Source organism: Phocoena sinus, chromosome 19, assembly GCF_008692025.1.
Source record: "Phocoena sinus isolate mPhoSin1 chromosome 19, mPhoSin1.pri, whole genome shotgun sequence".
NCBI lineage: Eukaryota > Metazoa > Chordata > Mammalia > Artiodactyla > Phocoenidae > Phocoena > Phocoena sinus.
In genome coordinates, this window is record NC_045781.1 from 1,618,971 (window position 1) to 1,641,360 (window position 22,390).

Consider the following 22,390-nt stretch of genomic DNA (forward strand, 5'->3'; position numbering starts at 1 on the left):
ACCCTGCCTGGGGGTCCTGCATCATTCAGGGGTCTCCACATCAAGCTCTTCCTTCTTTCTAATTTGCTTCCTAAGCTTTAGTTCAATGTCCATCTTCCCATTTTACACACAAGAACACTGAACCCCGAAGATAAGTGACAAGACCAAGGTCATGTGGTTGGGGATAGGCATGGTGGAGACAGGCTGCAACCCCAATCAATCCCAACTCCAAACTGAAGGAAATAAAAACAGGTTTTTAAAGAGATATATGCACTTCCATGTTTATTGTAGTTCACAATCGCCAGGATATGGAAACAACCTAAGTGTCCATCAGTGGATGAATGGATAAAAATGTATATATACCTACAATGGAATACTACTACTCAGCCTTGAGAAAAAAGGAAATTCTGCCATTTTCGACAACACAGATGGACCTTGAGGATGTTATGCTAAGTGAGATATGTCAGACAGAGAAAGACAAATACCATACAATATCCCTTATATGTGGAATCTAAAAAAACAAAACAAAACCAAAAACTGAGCTGGAAAACAGTAGAATGACATTTACCAAAGGCTGGAGGTGGGTGAGGGGATGGGAGAGGTGATGATGTTTAAGGGTACCTACTTACAACTAATAATTCTTGGAGATGTAATATAAAGTACAGGGATTACAGACAACAAAACAGCATTATAAACATTAAACTTGCCAAGAGACAAGATCTTATTTGTTCCCACCACTAGAAGAAATGATACTTCTGTGGCACAACAGAGGCTAAGGCTACAATGGCACTCATACTGCAATATAAATGTATCGAATTAAATATGTTGTACATTCTTAAACTTACACACCGTTATGTCAATTATATCTCAATAATTAATGAATAAATTAAAAAATGAAAATGAAGCCTTAAATGGTTTTAAGCGGTACACTAAAATGTACCCATTCATAAGTGTGTCCTTATCTCCTTAGATCTAATTTTAAACAACATTCTTAGTATCCTAATTTCTTTTAAGTTTTAAATGCTTCATAATTCAAGGCTTCACATAAGACAATATTTTGTAATAAATAAATATTTGCAGGGCTGTTCTCAAGTGTCCAGCTCTCCCGCTCTCCTGGCATGGCATGGCAGACAGTGCATATGTAGTAATTCAGGTGTTTACCTCTCAAACACTGCTCCTCCCCTGCCACCCAATAACAATAAAAAACAACCAATAAATTGTCACAAGTTTGTCAGGAAAACTGGAAAGAAGTCATAAATATATTTCTTTTCCTGTTACATCTACTTCTTTTCTTCTTCCTCCCTTGTTTTTGTCTTTTAAATATTCCTGTGATTGCTTTTTCAGTGTATACTAAGGGTAGAGCTATAGCTGAAGATTTTTGAAATTGCACAATAGTCACTGGTTCTCTCTCCTTTATAAATTCTCAGGTGCAAAGTCCTAGGATGGGTCCATTTCCAGTATGACTCTTTAGATGACAATAAGTGATGATTGGCCTTAGAAGATTTTCTCACAGCAATGACACTTACATGGTTTCTCTTTGGTATAATTTCTCAGAGTAAGACGTTTCCTCTGGTCAGATGATTTTCCTTAGGAGTTACATTCGAAAGGTCTTTCCCCAGTATGAGTTCTCTGGTATCACAATAAGTCCACTTGTGAAAGGCTTTCCCCCATCTCTTACGCTCATGTGGTTTCTCCCCAGAATGAATACTTCGAGGCTTGGTGAAGGATGAACGAAGGCTGAAGGACTGTCCACATTCACTGTATTCATGGGGTTTCTCCTCAGTGTGATGCTTCATGTGTTGAGTCAGGGAAGAGCTGTTGAGAAAGGCTCTCTGATATTCTTACACTCAAAGGGTTTCTGTCCATTGTGGATCCTATTAGGCCAGATAGAAAAGGGTGAATGAAGGCCTTTCCACATTCATTGCACTCAGGGATCCTCTCCTGTGAGAACCCTCACATGATGAGTGAAAAAAACAGCTGTCAAAAAAGGTTTACCCGCATACTTTGCATTCAAAGTGACTTTTCCTGGAGTGGGAAATATTATTTGGGACAAAAACAGACCTGACACAAGAGACTTTCCCACATTCTTTGCATTCATAAGGCTTCTCCTCAGTGTGAATCTGTTGTAGCTGCATGAGCTCTGACCTGCAGTTGAAGGCCTTCCCACAGTGGAAGCAGTCACATGGTTCTGCTAAGCATAAATCCTCATGAGTTGACCGAGGTCTGCCCTCTTGAGAAAGGCACGTCAACGTTTGTTAAACCCTTTCCCACATTTCTTCCACTTGCAGAGATTCTTCCCTGCGTAGATCATGGAAGCTTTACCTGGTCCATGTTGAGTTCTGTTCATGAAAAGCATCTCCTGGAGGATTGCTCTAGTAAAACTCCTGAGTGGAGATTATCATCTGTCCTCACACCATTGTGTTCAGAGCTCATCCTCCGGAGAAAACTCTCCTTGTGGGAAACTGTCCCTGGGTTCTTCCTGCAGTTCTAATGGCCCTCACTGTTTCCTGGTTTGCCCCCAACAGAGAGTTAAAGAATCAAATGACCCTGGAGCAACATTCCCTCCATGAGGGCAGCTAAGAAGCTTTATGGCCTGAGGTTGTGCCTTCTGGCCTAATGGGAATCCAATACCCAAAAGGGCCTATTAGTGAGGACAGCAGAGAATAAGCTCCCAACACTCCGGTGTGGCTTCTCCCCATTGTGAGGGGCCAGGTGCTGGCCAAGAAGTTCTTCCAACCCTCCCTGCAAGTGAAGGCCTTCTCTGATACACTGGATCTGCAGCACTTCACAAACGAGGCCTGGATTTTCCCTTCTGAAGACTCCACTCCACTGCTTCTGCATCCAGTCAAGGTTTAAACTATACCAAAAGTCTCTCCTCCATGATTCACATGTTGGGAGTATGAGTGCTGCCCAGATGGTGTTCCCTGTGGCTCAGCCAGGTGCAAAAATGTCTTTCAAGACTGGGCCACACATGTCACAGGGGTGAGCCTTTCGGGTGGAAGGATCTGCCTTGGGAGTTCTCATGTGTGACACTCTCACAGAAACTCCCTGCTCAGAAGGTGCAGCCACATCCTCCACTCCATGCTAACAACCTGAAAAAAGATGAATGCTGGTGAAGTCCATGTTCAGTTGGTAGCAAATGGCATCCAATAACAAATATGTGTCTGATACAACTGGCAACTAGTCTATGGGACTATGGGCATCATAGGGGACCCAGAATCAGGATGAGGAAGGGCTGCTGTGTGCTGTGGGCCTCTATAGCTTAAAGAATGAAGGACAGGCTTCCCTGGTGGCACAGTGGCTGAGAGTCCACCTGCCGATGCAGGGGACACGGGTTCATGTCCCAGTCCGGGAAGATCCCACATGCCGCGGAGCAGCTGGACCCGTGAGCCATGGCCGCTGGGCCTGCACGTCCAGAGCCTGTGCTCCACAACAGGAGAGGCCACAACAGTGAGAGGCCCACATACCGCAAAAAAAAAAAAAAAGAATGAAGGAAACCTTGCAGGAGAGGATACCAGGATGGGATACAGTGTGAGCAGGAGAGGCATGCTCTCTGAATGACACCTTGCAAATGATCTCCCAGCAAGGCTCCTGGTTTCTTGTGACAGGTGAGTGCTATGAAAAAGGGTCTAGCCAGGACCAGAAAAATCTGGCCAGATAGAACATTTAGTGTTCAAGGAAAATTTAAGGATATGTGCACATCTCGTGACACGTTAAAAGAAACCCAGTGCTGTAGAGTGCCGCATGGAGCAGCAAGAGAATAGCAGATAAGATGCGCGACTAGAAAGGGGGGTGGGACTAACAGGTACCTAAGGTCAGAGTAAAAGTGACAAATGAGGAAGGCATCAAAATTGGGGAAGGACAAGTGGGATAAGGTTCGCCACTGGTGTTGCCACCTAAACACTAGTAGACGTGGCACAAAGTGCTGGTATAAAGTGAAGCCAGCGCTGGGCTTCCCTGGTGGTGCAGTGGTTAAGAATATGCCTGCCAGTGAAGGGGACACAGGTTTGAGCCCTGGGCCGGGAAGATCCCACATGCCGTGGAGCAACTAAGCCTGTGCACCACAACTACTGAGCCTGCACTCTAGAGCCCACGAGTCACAGCTACTGAGCCCACGTGCTGCAACTACTGAAGTCCGTGCTCCACAGCAAGAGAAGTCATTGCAAGGAGAAGCCCATGCACCGCAAGGAAGAGTAGCCCCTGCTCGCCGCAGCAACGAACCCAACACAGCCAAAAATAAATAAAATAAATAAATTTCTAAAAACATAAATAAATAAATAATAAAATAAAATAAAGTGAAGCCAGCCCTGATTCCCGCACCTTCCGCTCACCAGGGCTAGGCCTCCTCCAGGTCTTCTCTGCTGTGACTGGAGCCACGTCTACCTTCTCAGGCACCCTGGGCTCCCCTCTGGCTCCAGCTGGGTGGCTCCATGAGACCTGGAAACCGCAAGTCCTGATGGGAAGGAAGAGCTGGTGAGTGGCCAGCACTGACCCAGGGAGACACTCTCCGCAGAGAAGATAATTAAATATTAAAAAAAGAATCTTGGAAGAGGGCTTACAGGAAGAGCTCAGTGTTCACCACAAGGAGTGACCATATCAGCGCGTGCAATTCCATGTCAGACCTTAGAAAATTAGAGGAAGGACGCAGAACTTGGGCCAGGGATTTGGACAGACACCTAGCCAAGGAGCGGCCAGGCCATCTGGAATCTCTGGGGCAGAGGGGAAGACTTCTCACCCCCAAATTCTTCATCTCAAAGCTTTGGGGCAGTACAGGTTGGTGGTGCACATCGCCCAGCCCTGATACTCACACTATTTACCCCAGGGAACCAAGGAAAGAAGCCGTGCCGTGACAGAACTGTGAGACAGAGAGAACTGCCCCTTGAGAAAAACAAAAGCCAGCCCAGGAAACTGGGAATCATGTCCTTGTTAACTCTCTCCTGCTGAGTGTTGGCTGGACCTAAAAATTACTTTCTAATGAATAGAATATGGCAAAAACGATGAGATGGCACTTGCGAGATTAGGTGATAAAAATACCAGTTTCTATCTTGGATGCTGTTTCTTGCTCATTATCATGGCTATCAGCTGCCTTGTTGTGACCTGCTTATGGAGAAGACAACATGGCAAGAAACTGTGGGAGGGTTCTGGCCAGCAGCCAACAAGGAAATGACTAGTCTAACCAGGTGAGCTTTCAGATCAGATGGCAGCCCTGGGCAGCTTGCCAGCAAGGTCATGAAAGACCCTGAGCTAGGGGTATCCAAGCAGGATATGCCTGATTCCTGACCGAAACCAACTGTGAGATAAACGTTTGTCTTTCCAATGCACTTAGCTTTGGAGTAATTTGCCATGTAGCAACACATAACTAAAACAGAGACTTACCCAGTGATGACACAAGTGCAAAGTTCTCCAGCATCACATCACGGTACAAGAGTCTCTGAGCTTCCTCAAGGAGCTCCCACTCCTCCCGGGAGAAGTACACGAACACATCCTCGAAGGTCACACAGCCCTGCCACGATGGGGACAGTTGAGCTCACGGACAACAGGACTCCCCAGTCTACCCACTCATCTAATCCCCCCACCCCGTCCCTCTCCTCCCCAGCCTCCCAGCTCAGAGGCGATGCCAGCCTTGGCACCACTAGTGCCTGCTCTCTCTTCATGTCCCTCTGATTACTGTGTCCAGCCCAGAGCAAAACCAGGCACGTGGGCAGACAAAATACTATCTCAGCTGAGTATGGCATGACAGACCTCAAACACTCTCCTGCCAGCCAGTCCTCCTGGTGTTATCCAGAGCCTACCCCCGAGGCACAACTACACTTAGGCTCAGCCTTCCCCCACAAGCCCCCAGGACTTGGGCCTTAAGGCTGTCTGTTCACCCTCCTCCCCGGTCTCCCTGCCTCCTCCCTCACTTCCACAGTCTCCACTGTGCAGCCAGAGGAAAGCTTTCCAATGAATTTTGTGTTAAATCACCTCCACCTTCTGTCCAAACTTTCAGAAGGGAGGTCTAGCTCCTCGGGCTGCCATTCCAGGCCTGACTTCTGCCCGGCTGCTCTGTTCCCTGATCACTCCCAACTCAGTCTCACCGAGTATTTGCACATGCACTAGGACACCGTTCTGATATTTACTCCCTTGGTTGCCAGTACAGGAAACTATGCATAAAATCCTTGGTCTGAATTCAGTACCCTGCGCCACAAGTGACTCCCTCCAGAGACTCCACGACCAAGAACTGGGAGAAGAAAAGGCAGAGTCCCAGGACACCATCAGCTATCGCAAGGGGCGGGGACCATGAGGGTGTGGCCTTGGGTGACCCTCCACTCACCTGCGCTGGATTCATCAGTGCTGCTGCACCTGCCACCGCCAAGGGACCCAGTGGGCTGAATGGGGCCCTGAGAGGCGGGAGACCAGGGCGGAGTCACCTCGGGCTGCGTGTCACACTCCGAATCTCGCTATGAAATGTCAAACGCTAGAAAGGCCCAGGCCGCCGCCTTCGGGGGCCCTGTCAACGGAGCGCGTGAGAAGACCCGGGAAACCGTGAGGTCCCGGCAGGGCCTGGCAAACACGAGGCGCGAAGTCGCCTGTCCCACGGACGGGGACACAGTGTCACAGTGAAGGAGCCGGGGCTGGGGGCGTCACGGCCCGGACAAGGTGCGGAGATAGCCCCCGGCACCTCGCTCTCCTTCCCCGTCCTGCCCTAGAGATGCGGCCCCAGTGCAACGCTCGAGTCCACGTGGCCGCCGTCCAACCAGCACCCGCTCACGGACGGATGTTCTCCTGCAGCGAGGCCGGAAGTCCCGCCCCGAAGCCGAAGGAAACGCCCCCCTCCTAGGTCGTGATTGGCCCAGGGCTGGGGGCGATAGCGCCGGTGGCATCCGCTTTTGGGTTACGTAGTTAACGCCCAGCCTGTGCCCACGCGCGTGCGCCATTTCCCTTCTCCATGGCAACGGCCCAGCGGCACCGCGGGAAGAGACTGGGAAATAATTTAGCTCCAGGAATCCTCATACGGGGCGGGGCGGGGCTTCGCTTCCTTTTAAAGAAAAGTGCCCAGATTTCCGTAGGCCTGGGGGAAATGCCCCGCCCTCCCTAATCGTGTCACCGCAGGACCTGGGAACCTGTTAGCAATGCAAGCTCTGGGGCCTTACCCAGACCTAGAGAATCAGAAACCCTGGGGACGGGGCTCAGCACTCTCTGCTTTCAGGAATCCTGGTAGCGCTCATTCAAGTTTAAGAACCATGGCTCTACTGTGACTAGAATGGGAAATACTAAGTCCCTCGTGGTTATTTACATAAAAAGTGCCTATCTCATAGTTCATGCTCAGTAAATAAGAACGATTATTATTACTGTCATTAGCATTAACATCACAATGCTTTCGCGTACAGGGCTTGGGAGAATAAGTCAGGGATACCTCTTTGCAGGATCCTTGGCGTTATTTGTGAAAAAGCAATGATTCCTTGACTTGGCAAGTAGCCTCATAGGCATTGATTAAACGCTTTACATAAAATCATACATTTGTATGTACTACTTGGCGTATTTATTTCTTTAAGAGCACCGCAGGAAGGGTTTGTTTTTTTTTGTCATACCGAGTGCCATGCAGGATCTTAGTTGCCCGACCAGGGATTGAAGCCGAGCCCTCTGCAGTAGAAGCACAGAATCCTAACCACTGGACCACCATGGAAGTCCAGGACAGCTTCTTAAACTACAGGTAGGCATGATGCCCAAAGAGTTGCATCATTACAAATAAGGCCACATGATTCAGATCTTCAGACATCGGGACTAACTGCCCTCAGGTCTAAGTGGAGTGGAGCTGATATGGTTTCATGTTTGTGACATAAGATGACATGTCATCTAGTTCACAGTAACTGGGGCCTCCCTCTCCCCCTCCTGTCCTCCCCTTGACCTTCAGGACAGGTAGACCCAGGTACAAATATGTGATCAGGAGATGGCCCAGCTTGAAGCTTAGAGGTTTTTCAGGTCATCAGGTCCTGTCCTCATCAAAACACCATCAACCCATCTCCTGAACCTACAGTACGCAACGGAGCACTAAATCCTGGGGAGGTGTGAAATCTAGAACCACTGAGGAGATTCCCAGAATGGTGCACAAATGCAAGAACAGTTAAGACACACAGTCACAATCAATTCTGCCCGTATTCAACTGGCCATGTCTCATTCACATGGTCCCAAAGTTAACTGTAAAGAAAGCGGAGACACGCTGTCCTCCCAGGCATCCAGAAAGAGAAAACTGGGGTTGTTAATCATCTAGTCAGTTTATGTCACAATCCATCAACCTCGTCACCAGATACATATTATTTCTCCTATGCATTCTACACTGTCATCCTTTTATTATTCCAACAACTCAAAACCCCATCTAATGACTAAGCCCATCTCACCGTTACAGTTTCTAGGATGCGTTGTTCTTTGTATCAGGTTCAAGTACTGTTCCTTAACACCAGGAGACTATCAACACAAAATAAATCGTCTCCACTCACACCTAACATATAGTGGGGTCAGGGACATAATGGAAGGACATGTGAAGGTGCTGAAGAAATAACCGCCAACACAGATTTCTATACTCAACAAAAGTGTTTTTCAAAACAGAGCACGAAATATGAGAATCATAATAGAAAACTAACCCACACAAAATGAATCCTAAGGTTAAATTTAAGGCCAGAGGAAAGTGATTCCAGGTGAAAAGTCTGCAGTGACAGAAGGAATGAAGATCCAAGAGAAGGATGCACCTGTGAATCAATACAATTGATTCATTACCTGTGTAAAACATGAAAAACATCTCCTTGTTGAGAACAATAAAACTACCATGCAGGGGCTTCCCTGGTGGTGCAGTGGTTGAGAGTCCGCCTGCCGATGCAGGGGACACGGGTTCGTGCCCCGGTCTGGGAAGATCCCATATGCCGCGGAGCGGCTGGCTGGCCCCGTGAGCCATGGCCGCTAAGCCTGCGCGTCCAGAGCCTGTGCTCCGCAACGGGAGAGGCCACAACAGTGAGAGGCCCGTGTACCGCAAAAAACAAAACAAAACAAAAAAACCTACCATGCAATCCTCAATAACATCCCTTACATCGTGCAAAAGGAGGGTAATGGTATTAACTCTATACTTTTTTGTGTTAAAGACATTATAATTTTTAGCTTAAGCAATAATAAAATAGGAGTATATACATTCCCAACTAAAAGCGAAGTTTAGAATGTAAATAATCTACACAAATTTTTAAAAGAATGCATATAAGACACAGAACTGAAGTAAAGATAAGCACACAACAGGAAGATGCATCATACAGGAAATGTATATGGAATAAATGTTTGAATTAGTAGTCAGTAGTTTTCAGTGGGTTGAAAAATATACAGCAATATTCAGTTTATAAGTCACAGTTCGAAGATATGTTACAGAAATAAAGCAAATAAAAATTTGGAAAATATATACCTTATAATTATTAAACAAAAACACAAAAATGTGTATTTGTATCTGAAAAATAGATACAAGGAAGAAAATAGCAGGAAGACATTATACTTTAAAATTTGTACACAATGTTAAACATCAATTCAATTTACATAAAACAATTTTACTATAAGAATAAAGAGTTAAATCTATAAACAAATTAGAATATTTTAATGTTACCTCAGTAATTAATTTTTATAAGGCAGGAATAACATTGGTTATGTTCTGTTAGGTTCATACACCAAAATGCATAAATCTGACCTAACAGATACATATAGAACTGCATAAACCAACTGCAGGATGTTTGCTTTTTAGCACAAACTGAATATAGGTAAAACTGACAATTATAGGACCATAAAAAATAAATCTCTAACTTGCATAGAATGTAATAAAACAGAGACTGTAATAAAACAGAGACTGAAATAAAACAGGACAGAGAATAGAAACAGAAGATGTGATTGAAAACATTTAAAGATATAGGACCACAAAAAAACTCTTTAACTTGCATAGAATGAAACAAAACAGAGAATGAAATAAAACAGGACAGACGTTAGTAACAGAAGATGTGAATGAAAACATTTAAAGATGTGCTTGGAAATTAAGTTACGAAATACGAAATAAGCCATGCCTGAAGGAAGCAAAGATAATCAAAACTGGAGAACATGTTTTTTGAAAATAATGACATCCCCAATGCCAATTTGATGGGCTTTTTGGGGTTTTTTTCTTTGTTTGTTTGCTTTTGCGGTACACGGGCCTCTCACTGCTGTGACTTCTCCCGTTGCGGAGTGCTCCGGATGTGCAGGCCCAGCAGCCATGGCTCACAGGCTCAGCCGCTCCGCGGCATGTGGGATCTTCCCAGACTGGGGCACGAACCCGTGTCCCCTGCATCAGCAGGCGGACTCTCAACCACTGCGCCACCAGGGAAGCCCTGATAGGGCTTTTATAAGCAGTATAATGGACAGCAGTCCAGCAAGTTAGGAGAAACAGATGGGATCTGCCCTTGTCTTGAGAATATGGGCTTGGGCTGGTCACCTGGCTTCTCTGCACCTCAGTTTTCTAATCATTAAATTGAAGGGGTCTCTATGGTCCTTTAAAGTGTTCAAGCCCTATTATTCAAAGCATAATCTTGTTTTTAAATTATTACAGGATATTCAACTTGAGACTTCACTTTACAATGTTTGAGAACTAATGACATCCCTACATATTCTCATGAGATGCAATTAATAAGTTAAATTAAAAGGAATCTCCAGGCCCAAATGGTTTCACCAGAGAATTCTACCAAACATTTAGAGAAGAAATAAAACCAATTCCTCAAAATCTCATCCAGGTTGGGGGGAAGGGGGTGGGGGAACACTTCTTAGTTCATTTTGAGAGGCCAATACTACTCAGATACCAATAACAGTATAAAAATAAATAAAATATAGACCAATATGCTCATGATTTTACACATAAAATTTCTCAACAAAACACTGGCAAAAGGAATGTGTGTATATATACACACACACATACATATCATTATATTCCATGTTCCGTGACTGCAGGGATTACTGCAGATATGTAAGGCTGGTTCAACATTCAAATCCAGTCAATCCATCATATCAACAGGCTACAGAAGAAAAGACATATGATCACATCAACTGAAGGAGAAAAGGCATCTGACATAATTCAACACCTATTCATAATGAAAGCTCTTAGCAAATGAAGGAAACCTTCCAAACTAGATAAAAAACATCTATATAAAAACCCACACTATCATCTTATTTAATGGTCAAGCAACACTGAACGCTTTCCCCTTAACATTAAGAACATGACAAGTGGGCTTCCCTGGTGGCACACTAGTTGGGAATCTTCCTGCTAATGCAGGAGACATGGGTTTGAGCCCTGGTCTGGGAAGATCCCACATGCCACAGAGCAACTAAGCCCATGTGCCACAACTACTGAGCCTGCCTGCCACAGCTACTGAAACCTGCATGCCTAGAGCCCGTGCTCCACAAGAGAAGCCACTACAATGAGAAGCCCGTGTACTGCAATGAAGAATAGACCCCACTCGCCAGAACTAGGAAGAAGCCTGCATGCAGCAATGAAGACCCAATGCAGCCAAAAATAAATAAATTTATTAAAAAAAAAAAAAAGAATAAGACAAGTGTGTGCTCTTTCACCATTTCTATTCAACATTGGACAGGAAATTCTGGCTAGTAGAATAAAGACAGGAAAAGGAAATAAAACTGATACACATAAGGAAAAAGTAAGATGTTCACTATTCACTGATAACATTATTGCTTATGAAGAAAATCCTGATGAATCTACCAAAAAAAAAACTCTGCTAGAACTAATAACTGAGTCCAGCAAGGGCACAGGATACAAGGTCAACATATAAAAATTAATATTTCCCTCTAACAGTAATGATAATGAGCAAACTGAAATTAAAAATCTCAATACCACATATAAAGACTCCAAGAAAAGGTGCATGGATGAAGATCTAACAAAATATGTTCAGAATCTGTAAGGTGAAAATTATAAAACACTAATGAAATAAATCAGAGTATCTAAATAAATGGAGAGACATACCACGTTCATGGAATGGAAGACTCAACATAATAAAGAAGCCAAGTCTCACCAAAATGATCCACAATGTATCATCTATAAAAAATCCCACAAGATGTTTTTAAAATATAAACACATGATAAAATTTATATAGAAAATGAAAGGAAAAATTGACATGGAAAGCTAAATCAATCTTTAAAAACAATAAAGAAGATGGAATCACTTTACCTAATTTTAAGATTTAATGAGAGCTACAGTATTCAAGATAATGTGGTATTAGCAGAGGTTTAAATACCCAGATCAATGGGATAATATAAAGAACTCAGAAATAGACCAAAATGAATATGCCCAACTTATTTTTTACTAAGTTCACTTCAATAGAGGCAGGGCAGTCTTTTCCACGAATGGTACCAGAACTGAACATCCTGAGGCAAAAAACACAACCTAAACTTCACATGGTAATACAAAAATTAATTCAACATGGACTAGAGATTTAAATATAAAAGGTAAAACTATAAGACTTTTAGGAGAAAATATTCAGGACCTAGAGCTTGCTGAAGACTTCTTAGACAAGACATGAAAAGCATGAAGAAGGGGCCTTCACAATAATGCCATGGATTAACATAACAAAAATGACTTGGCCTTCAATGGGAATACAAAACTAGACATGCGGTCATTTGAAAGGCCCCGAGGAGGGTTCAGAGTGAATGCATGATTATTTTTATGTCTTTCTGTACAGTATATTTCTTAACATGAAGGAATACTATCACGTTGCTCAAAAAAAAAAAAAAAAAAACACAAAACAAAAACAACCAAAACTCCAAAGAAGTAATTTCAAAATACCCTGACAAAAGATACTAGTCATTTAGTCATTATACTGGGACTAAGCCAATGGCAACAACTGTGGAACACACATGTACCTGCACCCACACATGCTCATTTCATCTGTTAAAATTCTAGTCACTTTCCTTGACAGTGACTCTTCACATAATCTTTTATAAGATTAAAAATGAGACTACCTCTCTGCATGTATCATTATCCTTTAGCTTAATTTAGCTATGTGTTTTATTTTGTTCTGGCTCTAATTCGACCTCTAGAAAGTCACTGAGGTGGACCTGAAGAAACCTCTCTAAGGAAGAATCAGAGGGAAGAACTGGGATTCATCTGGGAAGGTCGCACAGCTACAGTCATCGTCACCCCACAGAAAAAAAAAAGAATAAACAAGTAGATTAAGTATGAGTGTTGGGTGGTTAATGACACAGTATGTTCTCAAAAAATCAGTCTTAAATATGCAGTAAAATGGGCCCACTCATACATACATCTTTATCTCCTTAAATATGAAAGTATTTCATAAGTCAAGCCTTAATATTTCTCATAAAGACATATGCTACTCAAGGATAGAGACGATGTTGTAGAACAAAGTTGGCTTGCAGTAAATATTTTCAGACATACCCTCAACTAACTCTCCTGACACTGGACAGCAGTGCATGTATATTCAAGACAAATAAAAGGAACAAGGCCCTCTGATCTCTGCAACAACACTCCCCTTACCTCTACTAAACTAAGGAAGGGATGACAAATTGCCACAGGCCCATCACTGAAATCTGAAAGCTGTGTTTGCATTTTTCTCCTCTCCTCCTCTTTTGTTTACAAATATCCCTGAGATAATTTTGTAGCGTAAGCTAATGAGAAAGATGTGGCTGAGGGTTTTGCTAAGTGCACAATAAAGATTGGATCACTCTCCTGTGTGAATTTTCAAATACAGAATAAGTTTCTAGGCTGAGGCCATTTCTAAGATGACTCTTTAGATGACAACTGATATCCTGCAATAGCTTTTCTCATGGAGAAGAAAAATGAGAGGTTTCTCTTTGGTATGAATGATCAGATTCTGAGTAAGATGCTACCTCTGGCAAAAGATTTTCCTCAGTCGTTACATGCAAAAAGTCTTCCCCCAATAGGAGTTCTTGAAGACTGACTGAGGACTGCCCACTTGTGAAGGTTCTTCCCACATCTGTCACACTGACAGGGTTTCTCCCAGTATGAACCCTCTGATGCTGAGTGAGGGATGAGCTGCGACTGAAGGCCTTTCCACACTCACTGCACTCATAGGGCTTCTCCCCTGTGTGGATGACGGAGTGTCGAATGAGGCTTGTGCTCCAGCAGAAGGTTTTCCCACACTCGAGGCATTCATAGGGCTTCTCTCCACTGTGAATCCGCTGGTGCCTGGTGAGGCCTGACCTGCGGTTAAAGGCCTTCCCACACTCCATGCACTCATAGGGCTTCTCTCCAGCATGGATGCTAATGTGTCGAATGAGGTCCTTCCTAGTGCTAAAAGCTTTCCCACATTCTTTGCACTCAAAAGGTTTTTCTCCAATATGGGCCCTTTTATGCAAAATAAAAGTATAGCAGTAGGTAAAGGCCTTTCCGCATTCAGTGCACACATAGGGCTTCTCTCCAGTGTGGATGATGGCATGTCGAATGAGGTTTGCCCTTTGGCAAAAGGCTTTGCCACATTCCATGCATTCATAGGGCTTCTCTCCACTGTGAATCCGCTGGTGTCTGGTGAGGTATGACCTACGGTTAAAGGCTTTCCCACACTCCATGCACTCATAAGGCTTCTCTTCAGTGTGGATGCTGAAGTGTCGAATGAGGTCTGACCGATTACTAAAGGCTTTCCCACATTCTTTGCATTCATAGGGTTTTTCTCCAGTGTGGGCTCTTTTATGTAAGATAAAAGTGGAACAGTGGGTAAAGGCCTTTCCACATTCACCACACACATAGGGCTTCTCCCCGGTATGACTCCGCTGGTGCTGCTTGAGGTGTGACCTGCGGTAGAAGGCCTTCCCGCACTCAAGGCACTTGTATGGCTTCTCTCCAGTGTGGATGACATAGTGTTGGATGAGGTCTGTGCTGTCACAAAAGCCTTTCCCACATTCGTTGCATTCAAAGGGTCTCACTCCACTATGACTCTGCTGGTGCCAGGTGAGATGTGATCTGCGGTTGAAGGATTTCCCACACTCCACACACTCAAAGGGCTTCTCTCCCGTGTGGATGATGTAGTGTCGAAGGAAACCTGTCTTATCTCGAAAGGCTTTCCCACATTCTTTGCACACAAAGGGTTTTTCACCAGTGTGGCTTCTGTTATGTAAGACTAAATTGGAGCGGTGGGTGAAGGCCTTTCCACACTCACTACACTTGTAAGGCTTCTCTCCAGTGTGAATCCGCTGGTGCCTCGTGAGGTGTGACCTGCGGTTGAAGGCCTTCCCGCACTCTGTGCACTCATAGGGCCTCTCCCTGGTGTGGATCATGTGGTGCTGGAGGAGGTGTGTGCTCTTAATAAAGGTTTTCCCACACTCTGTGCATTCATAGGGCTTCACGCCAGAGTGAATCTGCTCATGTCGAACAAGGAAGCAATTCTTGTTAAAAACTTTCCCACATTCCTCACACTTATAGAGGTGTTTTCCTTCATGTATCAAGGGTCCTTCATGTATCAAGGGTCCTTTCACTGGTCCACGTGAGTCACATTCATAAAGAGTATCTCCTGGAAAGACTCGCTGCTGAACAATCCTTGAGTGAAGACCATCATGTGTCCCTAAACCACCATGTTCAGGGCTCATTTTCCCAGAGAGCTTCTCCCTCTGGGGGTCCATCCCCGGTCTCAAGTGGCCTTCATGCATTTCCAGTGGCCCATCCTGATCCTTGGTTTGTCCCAACAGGGAGTCCCCTGAGGCTCGCTGAGTCAGTTGTTCCTGGGGCGAGACTTCCTCAGACAATGCCAGGTGAGAAGGGGTAGGCTCTGGGGTATCAGCTTTTGTGTTGCCACCTGAAGGGAATACAATACACAAAAGGCATATAAGTGATGGCAACACAGAAGAAACTAAATCACCATGTCAGTGAGAAGATGAAAATAGTGGCTCTGTACCTGCTGCGTTTTCAAATCTCTGAAACCCAGGTGTGCAATTTCTTTCTTTTTGGTTCTTAGATTCTTGAAAATTTTAGAGGGAAAACCCAAAGGGACAGCATGGGCAGGGGACAGAATGTCTGGAGACGAGGGGCAGGTAGACAGAGGAATGATGACACTGTGTGTGGTGTGTGCTCGAAGCCAGAACATCTCAAGGTGCTAGGAGGCCAGCAAAGGGGCACCTAGTGCAGTAGGTGGGAGACAGGAAGAGGTCATGCAGGCTTCCCAGATGCGGCCAGACCTACTGACGTATAGAGAAAATGGGAAGGCCCTTTCAGCCTTTGGAAATACAACGAACAAAGGCACAGAATCTTCCAGAATCAGGGAACTGCCGTGCATGAGAGGATAAGCTCCCAAGATGGGATTAGTGTCCTTACCAGGAAAGATACTAAGGAGCTTGCTTCTTTTCTCTGCCATGTGAGGACAGAATGAGAAGCCTGCCATCTGCACACCAAGGAGCAGGCCCTCATCAGATGCCAGATCTGCCAGCACCTTGATCCTGGATTTCCCAGACTCCCGAACTGCGAGAAATAAACGTTTGTTACTTGAGCTGCCCACTCCGTGGCATTCTTGTTACAGCAGCCAGACTAAGGACGGTATGAGTAATGTTCTCATTCTGGAGTTTGGTGATGTTAAGAATATTATTTTCAAAAAGAAACAAAGGAGCAAATAATTTAATTAATACATCAATTAATCAAGGTCATTGATTAATCAGTGATGACAATGTCCCCATAAAACCAAGGTTTATGATTAACTGAAACCTGTACCTGAGGTCCACTAAACAAAAGTTAGAGGTCACATGAGTATTATGGTTAAGAACATGGTCTCTGACCACAAAAACCCTAGGCCCAAATTCCAAAAGAACACAATATTAGCTTTGTGGCATCTGGTAAGGCACTCAAACTCCAAAGGCCTTCATTTTCCTCTTCTGAAAAATAAAGCTAAAAATAGAGCCCACCTTGTAGGACTGCTATGAGGATGAAGTGAAACACTACATATACCATGTTCTGGAGGGTGCCAGACACAGGGCAAAAAAGTCAATCAATTAGCTTTAATTTTTTATTATGGGTTAGTCCAATAATGTACACCTGGGACCTAACTAGGCAGCATGTAAATTGGAGATGTGAGAATGAGAATGTGTGGATTAACCTTGGAGAGCATTTAAGAGTAAAGAGAATGAGCCATGAGGTGCCCGATGAGCCAACATTCAAGTGATGACCAGAGAAGGAGAATGAAGGTCCAGTGAGAAGAGGGGCAACGAATCCAAGAGGGTCAAATGCTCAAACACGACACAGTCTGGAAAGTCTGTCTTGCGTCCTAAGCTCATATGGCGTGGCGGTCAAGAGTGCTTGCTCTGGAGCAGAACGACTCGACTCAAATTCTGCCTGTACCCAGCCAGCTAATGTTGGACAAATTCTTAGCTGTTTCCTGTCTAAGCTTCCTTGTCTGAAAAACTGAGAGGCTCTCAGTTTCTGCCTCATAGGCTGTTGTGAAAGCTAAATGAGAAAATGTCTGTAAAGCACTGGGCACAGTGCCAGGTGTGTTCAGTAAATTGTGGTCCATTGCTCATGATCGTTTATGGTTGTGCTGTATTTGAAGATTAGGAGCAAAGCAGTGACCGTGTAAGGAAGAGTTTCAGTGCTGTGGTGCAGAGGAACCTCCCCCAGACCTCAAAGAGCAAAGGGAACATTACCAAGAGCTGCCAAGGACAGGGACAGATGGGAGTCTTTCATAGATGAATGGTGGGGATGTTAAAGGGGGCAGACACTCTGCAGAACTGTCTGGCAGTTTCTATCAAAGCTGAACATACAGCTACTCCATGACCTGACCTGCACACATACCAGAATGTATTCCTAATGGAAATCAGTGCTTACATGCACCAAAAAACATAACATGAATATTCTCAGCAGCATTAAGTTGAAAACAACAGGAGTGCCCATCAGGAGGGGAATGGATCAATGAAGGGCAATTTTTCAAGCAATGAGCTATTACACCGTATTAAGAGTAAACAAATTCCAACCCCAGGTAACCACATGAAAAGAATCTCAGATATGATGATCAAAAGAAGACACATACGACAGACAGCATGCTATGGGGTTCAACAGTCAAAACGAATCGGTGCCGACAGTCTAAATAGGGATTACCAAGCACAAGGGGCTATCGAGGGCGTGAGATCCCAATGAGATGCTGGAAATATTCTACATATTGACTGAGGTGGTGCTTACATGGGTTAAACATACCCAAGCATTCATGAAGTTAACCTCTTAAGATTTTTACACAACACAGTGCTTCTGAGGAGTGCTTCTGGGTGTCTGACTGACACTCAGAGTGTGGGAGGATGGAGAAGGTGGGAAAGGGTAAGATACAGAGCATAGTTGGAAAGGCCCTGTTTACTTGCAGTTCAGAAGGAAATATGAGATACTATCATTACTCACTAGCACTAATCCCACGATGTTAATAATACTAATAGCTTACTTTTGCTGAGCCACTCACTATGGGTCAGGCCAAGTGAGAAGCAGTTTCATACATAATCTATTACATCCTCCAACCACCCAATGAGACAGAAACGATTATGACTACAATTTCTCAGGAACAGACTGAGTGTAACAGACCACACTAATCAAACCATTTCATTCCTTTCCTTGAAAACACTCAGCCTCATATCCCAGCCCCAGGCACCAAATGACAAAGTCGAGTATCTTGTCAGTGGAATGTGAGTGGAAACAATGTGTTGGAAGTGGGTGTGACATTTTCCCTTCTCTGTTTTCCCTCTGCCAGCTGGAGGATGCCAGGAACCCTGAAGGTCCCACGCTGATGACAGAAGGTAGCTGAGTCCCTGAATAACTGTGTGGTCAGAGCTCCCTACTGATCCGCATCACCCCTGGTTCAAGAAAAACACTTTTCATGTGCTGAGCCATGGAGATTTTGGAATACACCTGTTAGAACAGCTAGGTTTACCTTGGCCAAACTTATATACAAAGGCACAACGGGATCATGGAACTTCCCCCGGGCCACAAGGCTGTGTGGTGTGTCACACCTAGTTTTTAAGCCCAAGTACATGAGCCGAGAGCCTGAACTTACCTGATACGCCCCACATCTCCCCAGGAGCAGTGGAGAGTGTTATGGGGTAGAAGGACCACAGGTTAAAAGGTTCCACAGATCCCATGCCTCCAGAGAGGCCATGACAAGAAAATTCTCACAAATTTTATAGGCAATGGTCCTCCTGCTGTCTGCAACCTGCTGTGATGCCCGCTTGGCCAGCTGTTGGCACTTACCTGGGCAGGAGCTTGGGGAGAGGCCTCTCTTCCACGTCTGTAACTCTGGGCTGTGCTCCAGTGGGTGGATAAGCTCTGGCTTGGGCAAAGGACATCCTGTTCACAGAGAAAAAAAGAGAACATGAGGATTTTGGTGAAAATAAAGAAACCTCTCAACCCAGATTGGGACTGCAGGATTTGCAAGAGACCTCGGAATGCAGCTGCTCCCATCTAGGCAAACAAAATGCTGCAACTAGGAAACAAACTGTAAAAACACCTTCCTTTGTCCCCGAAGACTGTAGACATTAGTGCTGGCTGCATAGACAGCACCAACTCCCTTTGATCTCCATCCCACAGAACCCAGCACCGTTCAGACGTACCTCCTGCAGACGTTTTCTAATTCATTAAAGTCAGGGACTTCAACCTCCTGTGCATCAGCAACATCTGGGGTGCCCAGCTACCACCACACAGCAGTTCAAACAAAATCTCTGGGAAGGGCCTGGGCATCAGATTTTAAACGCTCCCCAGGTGATAGTAGCCAACCTGGCAGGCTAAGAAGCCCTGGTCTCCATCATCCCACAAACGGCATCATCAGTATCTGAGGTAGGCAGGTGACCTACGACAGCTGCTCTGAGTAAAAAGAAAGCTTTATTTCAGGAAGGGCTGAGTGAGGCCCCTGCAGCTTCTGCCATCCAGAAGCATCTTGTGACTCCTGTGAGGGAACCAGCCTGAGCATCAGAACCAAGGAAGAAAAGAAACAGATACCTGGGTTGGTACCCCCAACCTGGAAGCCAGCATCACCTCTGAGCTGCTTCTTTCAGGGTGTAGACTGTTTGAGCTGGTCTGTCATGTGTACCCAAACATATATCAACCGATGTGGGGGTAAAGGCTGTAGATAAATCAATGGCAAAGGTACCAGGACCCGCACAGAAAGCACATCTGCAGATCCTGAACCAAAGCTCAGGATTCGTTTGTCATCACTAAGCAAATGTTCACTCCTGTCTGCTACATGCTCAGCACGGGGCTCAGGGACAGGGCAGTGGAAAGCGAAGGAGTCTTTCTTCAGCTGTCAGGAGTCATGCTCCCTGCAACCACAGGGCCTTTGCACGTGCTGTCCCTTCTAACTGGAAGGCTGTTTTTTTCCCTACTTTGCTCGTTCTAGATTACTCTAATTCTTTGGGTCTCAGCTCAAATGTCACTTTCTGAGATTTCACTGAACTGTGGCTCCTGAGTCCAGGTGCTTCATCTATCTGCCATATTGCCATGGAATTTTTAAATCCTAACAGTTAAGTCAAAACTAATATTTAGTCGACTTCCTGTTTCCAGTTCTGCCTGTAAGGAGATTCCAGGTCGCCACTCCATCCTAACAACAAGTGGCAAACTGAACAGACTGAAAAGTCAACAAGTCTTCTTGGATCAATAACGGAGGGGAGGAAACAAGGTAAACTGCTATCCGCAGGACTGGAGACACCGGGAATACAGTGAGTCACAGCTTACAAGAGCAGAGACTCATGAGCAGAAACTGCCACAGGAACCAGCGCCAGGATAGGAAACCTGAACGATAATGAATGGATTGGTGGAGGTTCAGTGCAGACAACCCTGACAGTAAAAAAAAAAAAACTCCAGGGGATACAGTCACTATGAAATTTCTCTCCAGAAGCTCAACCAAGTTCCCACAAAAAATAGAAGAGAAAAATCCCCTTGGGCTTCTGGCAGGGGGGAAGGAAAAAGAACCAATTATGAAATATACCAGAGCACTCTCTTTAACCAGGCCTGTCCTCAGAAGAAACTAGTTAACCAGATCCTAAACTGCTGGGGTTTTATCAGAGCCTAAATGGCCTGGAAGAAGGGAAATACCCAACTCCAGTCAACTTTGGCCATCCTGTCCTACCTTAGTGGAGGAGATAAAACACTTGTGACATTCACAGTCCAGAGGGATAGGCCCACTAAAAGACTGAGACCAAATCATAGAACTATAAGAACACTCTTTCCCTCCTGCCCTGCCACTACATTTTTTTTTTAATTTATTTTATTTTTGGCTGTGTTGGGTCTTTGTTGCTGCATGTGGGCTTTCTCTAGTTGTGGTGAGCGGGGGCTACTCTTCGCGGCAGTGCGTGGGCTTCTCATTGCGGTGGCTTCTCTTGTTGTGTAGCATAGGCTCTAGGTGCACAGGCTTCAGTAGTTGTGGCTTGCGGGTTCTAGAGCACAGGCTCAGTAGTGGTGGCACACGGGCTCAGTAGTTGTGGCGCATGGGCTTAGTTGCTCCGCGGCATGTGGGCTCTTCCCAGATCAGGGCTCGAACCCGTGTCCCCTGCATTGGCAGGCAGATTCTTAACCACTGCACCACCAGGGAAGTCCCGCCCACCACATTTCTAAAGGCCTATTTACAGCAGTTACTTTTGCCCAATACATCATGGCCTATTTACAGCAGTTACTTTTGCCCAGTATATCATGTGCAGCTATCAAAAAAAATTATGAGTCACACTAAAAGTCAAAGAACACAATTTGTTTTTGTTTTTTTTTGTGGTATGCGGGCCTCTCACTGCCGTGGCCTCTCCCGCCGCAGACGCACAGGCTCCGGACGCACAGGCTCAGCGGCCATGGCTCACGGGCCCAGCCCCTCCGCGGCATGTGGGATCCTCCCAGACCGGGGCACAAACCCGCGTCCCCTGCATCGGCAGGCGGACTCTCAACCACTGCGCCACCAGGGAAGCCCCAAAGAACACAATTTGAAGAGACAGAGCAAGCATCAGAACCTGACATGTCAGGGATGCTAGAATTATCAGATCAGGGATTTTAAATGACACTGATTAATATGCTAAGGGCTTAATGAACAAGGTAGACAGCATGCAAAAACAGAGGGGGAATGTAAGCACATTGAAGGAAATCCTAATTAAGAACCAAAAAAAAATGCTACAGATCAAATAACACTGAAGAATGCCTCTGGTGGACTTATCAGCAGACTGGACACAGCTACAGAAAGAATCTCTGAGTTTGAGAATATATCAATAGAAACCTTCAAAACTGAAAGCAAAGAGGACAAAGACTGATAAAAACAGAATATCCAAGGACCACAGAACTATAAAAGGTGTAATATACAAGTAATGCGAATTTCAAAAGGAGAAAAAATGAGAAAAAGAAACAGAAGAAATACAGGAAACAATAATGACTGGGAATTTCCCAAAATTAATGTCAAACACCAAACCACAGATCCAG

The 22,390-nt window shown here is 45.0% G+C and overlaps 1 protein-coding gene across 10 annotated transcripts in view; it reads right to left on the reverse strand.

Moving 5' to 3' along the window:
* Positions 1-232: 232 nt before the first annotated feature.
* Positions 233-22,390, reverse strand: part of LOC116744200 (zinc finger protein 805-like) — a 59,002-nt gene continuing 36,844 nt past the window's right edge. For 5 of the 10 annotated variants that reach the window (XM_032613610.1, XM_032613613.1, XM_032613615.1 and 2 more), the window contains 6 exons: positions 19,196-19,291; positions 16,298-16,441; positions 13,864-15,782; positions 5,356-5,482; positions 4,300-4,432; positions 233-3,071 (listed from right to left, as the gene is read on the reverse strand). In XM_032613610.1, the coding sequence (XP_032469501.1) occupies positions 4,359-4,432; positions 5,356-5,482; positions 13,864-15,782; positions 16,298-16,441; positions 19,196-19,291 (2,360 nt within the window). In that variant the 3' untranslated portion in view covers positions 233-3,071; positions 4,300-4,358. Of the gene's footprint in view, positions 3,072-4,299; positions 4,433-5,355; positions 5,483-12,298; positions 15,783-16,297; positions 16,442-19,195; positions 19,292-22,390 lie in introns of those variants that run through there. The other 5 variants (XM_032613618.1, XM_032613616.1, XM_032613611.1 and 2 more) reach the window with 4 other exon arrangements.